Raw genomic sequence first — 8,434 nt, 5'->3', positions numbered from 1 at the left:
ACTATGAATTCCATAACGCAGTTTAATCTTTATACACAAACTTGTGGCAGGGCCACTGAGACAGAAAATTTATTTATCAAAAACTGAGTTTACTGTTTAAAGTGAGCACCCCTGTGACTGGTGTAACATTCTTTTGCTTACTGTGTTTACTTAACAATAGCATAGTCTAACTCTCAGGGGACGCAATCACAAGACACATCCACCATTATCATTTCTTGCAGTGTACCTTTTACTATATGGCTCTATTTCCTCATTTTTTTAAGTCTATTTTATTCTCTTAAGAAATAAAAACACAGTTTTATATGGGTCAAATTAATTTTATTATGTTCCATGATGAATTGCCACCAGTGCAACATCCCTATTCACTATACATTTCAAAAAAATTCACATACTAAAACAAAATCTCAGTTGATAAATGGAAATGAATGATTGAAAATTTTTATGAATCTCATACATACAATATGTGGCTAGCTGAAATTGTCTATCACATAGCATTTAGATATAAAAAGCCTCATGCTAGTTTGTTAAAGGCAAAGGCTACCAGACAATCATTTAGCTGGAGTATACGTGAGAGGTTTTCAGACAATGCACGGGTGGAGCTGCCCACAGTGCAAGACAGTGGAGGACTGAAACATGCAACCTTACACCTTACTTGGTAAAGCAGATTTGATCTTCATGCCTGGACTGAATTCCACAGCTGTTTCAACCAATAGTAATTTAGACTTTGTGCAATAACAATAGAAAGTCTTCTATTTTGTTTGTTTTTTAAGAAAAAATAAACTCAGTTACCTTGGTAAATCATATATCCATCTTACATGCTGTGTTCCTAACTCAAAGAATTGATATCCTCTTCTCAAAGACACTTCTAATATACATTTATCTTACCAAAGTTAATTGGAAAACCTTCAATTCTTTGACCAAAAATTAAGTGGTACCTTAAATTGGCATTATCTCAAAGATATTTGTATAAAACTTAGAATGTTTTTATAATGTCAAGATAAAAATGCTTTATATTACTTAAAATAAGCATACTGTTCTATTCACTGTTTGCACAAATTCTTAATTACACTGGTCAGTATCTGTCCAGTCTTGTCCACACCAGACTCAGTGAGCTATAGCCACAATTAAAATGATAATAAGCAGGAAAAGGTTTCTAGCAGCAAAGGGCACTGTTTTTACAATAAACAAAAGTCTCGAATCTTCCCCATGTGCTTAAATTACTCTTGCAAGGAAGGCAACATTCTCTGAATAACTTAACTATTTTACTGCACCACTTACTGCTTTCAGCAACTAAACCTTTAAATTATTTTTATGACACCTAGATGAGTGATCACTAGAGTATGTGATAAACAGGTTAAAATTCAAGCCACATCTTGCAGGTCCAGCCTGTCAAGATCAAGCCAATACTAGATTTTGGTCGGAACAATTCTAGATAGCATAATTTTTAGTTGGATATTGTGAATATAGTAATGAAATACATTTGGAACTACATTCTGCATATGACTCAATGTGAGAAAATATGTATTTAAATCAAATAATTTTTTACCTAAAATTTAAGGTAGGAATGATAATTAGCACTATAAATATGAAACAAACCCTTTTAGGCAGATTCGTGTACTGTAGAGAGGCAAGGAAACCCTAATTTAACACATCATTTAGTATGCATAACAAATGTGCAGGTTGCAAATTTTTATTAAACAAAAAATATCAAATCAGTTAAATGTTCCAAGAAATGTGACACTGGACCATCAATCTTTTTTAAAAAAACGTAATGCTTCACCTGATGTTTGATATAAACCTTGAGAAATTGCCAAAATAAAAATATACAGCATGATAGATTCAGCATTTCAGTGCATAATTTTGACAGTAATTTGATTTTTTTATGGTTCATACAAAGTAAAAACTTAAAATAATTCCCTACTATTTAAATAATGCTGATTTGAATAGCATTTTAAGGAAATAGTAAAGTGGTTCACGGATAAAATCCCCAAAGCTCCAACTCAAATAATTTTTTAGAATAATGTCAAAGTATCTTTTTAAAAATTTTTGGCTAAAAGAGCCTGCCACATTTGCTACAACATAAAAATAACCTCAGCTGATCGCACGTATGTAAGGGCTCCTTGTGATTTCAGCCTGTGAATAGCACTGCCGTCCCAGGAACAGGTAACAAGGCTAGAAGAGGTGGTTACTGATTTTCCTCATTAGTATCTCTGCAGTGATTCTGTGAAGTGCATATTGCTAAAATCTGAAAACCTGTATCAATGTAGTAGTGTCTACGGAACTGTGCAATGTATCAGCTTCAACATTCTTATGTAACATTGTATTCAAAATGAAGGGGCTAAAGAAACTAAAGTTTATATCACTTAAAAAAGAATGTAGTGCTATACTAGATTTCAATAAGAAAATTTAGGTACAGAAAAAGTAGGGTATGAAAATAGTGTTTTCCTTCTGGCATTATAACTAAATTACATTAAGGATTTTGTCAGTCTCACACATAATATTTAAACTCCCTTGTTGATGGAATGAAATATATTCACAAATCAAGTGAGCATCCTGGTGTAAACCTGCACACAGTCACAGGGAGTAGCTTTGTAGAGTATTACGACAAACCTTTACAGATTAAATGAGGTATTGCACAGATTAATAAAAAAAAGCAAAAAAGGCAACAAAAATATACAGCAAATTGGTAGAACATTTACATGGTAATTTTACAGAATCCATAGACAGAAAGTAGTGTTTAGTATTTCACCTTAAAAATATATATATATATAATATATATATAATATATAGATCAGTCTTCCCATTCATCATCATCCTCAAAATCTTCTTCATCATCTTCATCTTCATCCTCATCTAGAACAATATCAAAATAAAAAATTAAACATGCTAAAATGACATTACAGAAATGTTGGGTGGTTTTTTTTTTTTTTTTCTTAGCTCATGAAGCAGAAACCATTTAATTTCCAGAGAAGGTTAGTTACTAATATAGTCTAACATCCAAAAAGTACATTTAAAAAGTGTGATGGAAAACTGAAGATTAGAACAGGAGTTCCAAGATTCGGCTCTGTCTCTCAGTTGTATGTAACACATTTTTTACCTATTTGTTCTTTCTCATTTTTATTACATTCTATTGTTCTCAGTACTAGAGGTCCCAGGGCCTCATGCATGCTAGATAAGCTCTCTACTACTAAACTATATCCCAAATCTATTTTATGTGTTTCTTTTAATGTGTAAAAAACTACATTTCGGTCAGTCTTTCTGAATTTCAGACTTGCATGTTATGAATTCAATTTTCTTCCTTTACTCTTCACATAGATTTTCAAGCTCAAAACTTATTATTTTCTTCTTAACCTTCTTCCACTGCTTCCATTCTACTTGGCTCTATCTCAGTTATTGGCACCACTAACTTCTCAAGAGATTATGCTAAAACCCTGGAAATTAATAATGATGCCTCAATCAATCAAATCTGCTCCTGTCTACCACTTCCACGGCAACTTTCCAGACCACCATGGTATCTTGCTGAGATTATGGGAACTCTTGCTTAGATTATGGGAACTAGTCCTTTTGTCATAGCAAGCAATGATATTATTTACATTCTAAATTTTTTAAATAATGTGGTTAGTCTTCTAAAGGCTTCCTGTTGTCTAAATAAAACCTGAAGTGACCTCACCTCAAAGGTGTTACATGACTTAGCAAACCACTCTCTCCTCATTTTTTTTTTTCCCTGTTTGCCTTTTGGATTCATGTTTCTACATGAATCCAGAAATATGCCAACCTTACTCATGCATAGGAGATTTTAAACTAGCTGTTTTTCTGTCTGATTGAGCGTTCCCACCATTTGTTTTTACTCAAAAACCATGTCCACAGAGGCTTTTCCTGATCATCGCGTGTGAAGGATAGCCCTTCTCCAGTCAATAGCCTTGATTTCCCTGTACCACTCTGTCTCTAGATGCCTGGTGTTCACAACAGAATACAAACTCTGAAAGCAACACCTTTGCTTGTCATTGTGCCCTCAATATCACGACAGTGCTCTACAAAGGATGATCAGTAAGTGCTTGCTGAATGAATTAGTATTTCAATGTCATCAAATTCTATGAGCAAATACCTACACTTTACTAACTTTTCACAATTGCTAATCTTGCAAATATCTATCTCTATCTACCTATCTATCTCAAACAAAATTCATAAAGGTCAAGTCGGCCAAGTCCATAACAGCTGCATGTGATAGTAAAGAAGGAGCCAGCAAGAAGGTGAGTATGTGAAACAGATGTACAGAGTATGAAGCAACTGTTTCCTTCTGTTTCCCCCTACAAAAAAAAACACTTTTATGGAAAGGTTCTATAAAGAAGTACTTATGCTCTAATATTAGAACACAGAAATTAGCAGAGGCTAGAGAGTGACACAGATACCTTCCTTTGGTCTATAAACTTAAGTTGATTCTTTCACAATAATAATAATAATTTTATTTAACTAATACTAATGATCAGCACAAACTTATTAGAAAATTTACTTGGAAAGGAGTTTAACTGACTCCATGTTAACTTCTATGTTTAGTTTTCTAGCATAAAAAATAATGTGTTACCCAAAACTTCTGCTAAACACGCTTCTAAAATTTACCTGGATGAAAACATCAAGTATACCTAATTATGTATTTATAGACTGTCAAAAGATAGGGGTTTACAAGCTCTCCACTCCTACCCAGTGAAAAAGAGAAGGCAGCTAGTAATTCTATCCTCATATAATACATAGGAAGTATAAAGAAATGAATCCAAAAATAAATAAAAAATTATGAATGCACTGAGATTAGACAAAATAAATGCTTTGTTATGATCACATTTCACAGAAACTTGCCAATTCCTTTTTCCCTGTCACAGGATGAGAATCAAATCTATTTGATCCTAACACCTTTCAAAATTCCTAAGTGGTTTTTATATCTGAATTTTTATTTTTAATTTTCTTTTCATGTTCAGTTTGAACTGCATTATGGCAGTCAACTGAGTTTACTTTCAAAATCTCAATCAGAATGTTTAACTCTTGCCATTTCAAGCTTTTGCCAGAAGGCTCAAAGTTTTCCATGCCTGTTCTCAATAATATTCTCCTGTGTACCAGTTGCTGAATTCATTTTCTGCTATATTGATGAATGACTCATTTTTCCTGCCTTCAAATATTATGAGTGGGACAAAAAAATACTAAGACCACCTACTAATGTCAAATTATTACAGAATGTGTGTGGTAGCAAACATAGGAAAAATTGTTTATAAACAATTATCAATTTTACATAATAACTGATACTATTATATTGACAGTACTTTATAGTTCTGAAAGGACAGCTCAGTTTTTTAGCATAAAATAAATCAGGAAGTCATGTTATTCAAAGGAAAAAGTTGGACACCTGCCGATGACAATAATGTAAGACAGCAGATGAATGTTTTCTTAAATAAGCTTACAGAGAAATAGTAAAATTTAGAAAAACAAAAGACACTTTAATGAGTATCTTTAAAGAACAGGAAGCAAAAATAAAACTGAAATATATATACACGCTTTCTTTTGGGAGGGGGGTAGCTGGGGATTGAACTCACGACACATTTCCCAGGCAGGCACTGTGCTGCTGAGCTATATCCTCAGTCCCAAATTGATGTATTTTACAGCCTTCGACTCCCACTCTAAATCCAAGAGAGAATCATTCTCTCTTGCATCTAGATATTGCACCTATTGCTGAATCTAAAGCACAGTTCCCTCTATTTATTTTTGAACTATCAGAAACATGTGATGCAGTGATTACTGACTCTTTCAAACATCTGCTTCACCTCGATTCTCTGTACTGTATTCTCCAGGCCTCAGATCTCAAGAGACCTTCTCCTCCCTAAATTAACCTACTCTCATCCACTCTAAAACTTCAATACCATGTAATATGCACAACCTACTGACATGCAAATTTACAACATTAGACATCTTTCAGGAATTCTAGATCAATGACCAACTGTACATTTTAATAAGTATATCAAGTTTAATATGTACAAAAGCCAAACGCTTAGTTTTCAAAATGGTATCTGTAAGGAGATTTTACTCTTCTAACTGCTCAGGTTAAAAACCTGTGAGTTATCATTCACTCCTCATACTTTTAAACCTAATTTCCAATCCATCACCGATCCCAGTGATTTAAAATACACTTATGCACTTTTCACTGGTAATGTCAATCTAATTCAAGTCTCCATGGTTTCTTGTTTGAATCATGGCCACCTTGCAGTAGTTTTCCATCACATTTAAACTAAAAATCAGCCCTATCTCACTCCTTTAATTCTTTCTCTTGCCCCAGCCATACTGGCATCTTTATTGTTTTTCAACTTCAAGTCCACTCCACTTGGTGTTCTTGCACCTGACATGCTTCCCCCAGGTTTCTACAGGTTTTACCCCTTGAATTCCTTCTGGTCTTCTCTCAAACATTATTTAGGCTTATTATCCCACTCCAAACTGAACCTCCCTCCCTCAACTTGTAATTAAACTGTAATTAATCCCCTACTGACTTCCTCAGATAAGCTTTTGTCCTTAAAACCTATCGCCATTTAATATAAATTCTCCCGCCCTGCTCCCTTCACACAGACAGGGAATTTTGTTGTTTGGTTAAAATCTTAGTATTATTCCACAACAAATATTTATGGAATGAATTAGTCTAGTGTCTCTCTCTGTAATGTGATATGGGAATAAATATATCCACCTAAGAAAAACAAATGTTGCCAAGTACCTTAACATATCCATGTTCTAACTGTGTAAACTGACACTTGCCTGTAATCACAGCTACCTGGGAGGCTGAGGCAGAAAGATAACCAGTTTGAGGCCTATTTGGAAATACAGCAAGACCAGAAAAATTTTAGAAAGGGTTGGGTATGTAGTTCAATGGTACAATATATGCCTTGTATGCACAAGATCTTGGGTTTAATCCTGAGCACCCTCCCCCTCAAAATACACTGAGGTCTCTAAAGAGAAAAAGAAAGTAACATTTATTGCGTACCTACTGTGTGCTAAGCAACCTCAACATTAAATACTATTTTAATATCACAGTCATATGTGAATTCTCTCCATGTAACAAAAAAATTGAAGTTCACTGAAATTATATTTGTAATAAAAACAAAGATATGATTGTAGCACATCATGCTAGAGCACTGTAGTAGACCCCAATCACTTCAATCAGCCAAATGCATACTACTGCCTTTTTAAAAGAGCAACATTCATCTATATGGTCATATAGGTATGTTTAACAATTTTAAAGTTTATTCAAATAAACCTTTTAAGCAATGATGAAAGGTAGAGGCACAAGAAAGTATTCTTTAGAGAATTCCAAAATCAAAAAATTAGGAGTCACCTAATTTTTCAGCATTAACCTTAAATAGATTAGAAGATCTTATAGAATTTCTTACGTTATCAAAATATCATAGGAGTAAGGTTCAGAAACTTCAAGTCTCTTCTAGAGGTTGCTTGCCAGGAATTCTACTAGCATTTGTCACCACAGGAAACAAAACTATCATTCTTCCAAAATTTTTTCCCTAGTTTTTTGTTATGGCTGTGGTTCCCTGGCATCCATTAAGTTTTACACAGCCTAGACATATAGACAGTAATTGTTTTGAATACTACCTAGAACCTGCCTCAGTAGTAGTACAAAAAGCTTGTAAGACAATTATAAAATGAACAGTAGCAGAATATGCAAGTTTATTTTACACACACACATGTATGCAAAGAAATACCTGAAGAATGAATGGCTTTGCTCCTTTTCTGCATCACTTCCATCAATGCACCCACAATTCCTGAGGTGGGTGCAGGTGTTGGTGGCGTAGATTCTTGACCATCTGACACCTTGGAAAAGAAAAACATGGAAACTCAGCTGTGGGATGGAGCCGTAGCTCAGTGGCATAGCACTTGCCTAGCACGTGCATCATCTTGGGCTCAATTCTCAGTACCACACAGACACACAAAGACACTGCAACATAAATCTTCAGCAAGAGGCTGTCTCCCCAGAATGCCCTATTTTTTAGAATCACTTCTTATTCTAAAAAGAAAAAATACAAGGAAAAAAAAAAAGCAGGGACATCTGCAAGCCCAAGATACAATTAACCAAATTAAGAAGCAAACTACACTTTTAAAGAACTGTTCAAGAAATACTTTCTTTCCTTCACAGTATCATTAATACATATAATATATCACACATTTCAAAAACACAATGACTATACTTACATAATAATTAAACTCTTGCCTGAATAATACTTGCCCCTTGAAACTTGGGTTACTTCTCCTCAACTGAGCACACAAACCCTTAGAAGACAAAATTTAAAACTACTAGCAAGGGACATGAGTCCATGAACCTAGTGTAATATTTAGATTCCTGCACTTATTAGGTGGGGACCACATTAAGACATCTAAGAGCAAGAACAAGAGCAGAAAT

At 34.2% G+C, this 8,434-nt stretch overlaps 1 protein-coding gene across 1 annotated transcript in view; it reads right to left on the bottom strand.

The window, feature by feature from the left end:
• Positions 1-296: 296 nt before the first annotated feature.
• Wasl (WASP like actin nucleation promoting factor) overlaps positions 297-8,434 on the bottom strand; it is a 70,780-nt gene continuing 62,642 nt past the window's right edge. The window contains exons 10-11 of the mRNA XM_003475156.4: positions 7,740-7,848; positions 297-2,853 (exon numbers count right to left, since the gene is read on the bottom strand). Coding sequence (XP_003475204.1) covers positions 2,792-2,853; positions 7,740-7,848 — 171 coding nt within the window. The 3' untranslated portion in view covers positions 297-2,791. The remainder of the gene's footprint in view (positions 2,854-7,739; positions 7,849-8,434) is intronic.

The sequence above is a fragment of the Cavia porcellus genome, unplaced genomic scaffold, assembly GCF_034190915.1.
Source record: "Cavia porcellus strain 051 isolate PalLab524CR breed Dunkin Hartley unplaced genomic scaffold, mCavPor4.1 scaffold_2, whole genome shotgun sequence".
Lineage (NCBI taxonomy): Eukaryota > Metazoa > Chordata > Mammalia > Rodentia > Caviidae > Cavia > Cavia porcellus.
This window is presented reverse-complemented; position numbering and strand designations above follow the sequence as displayed.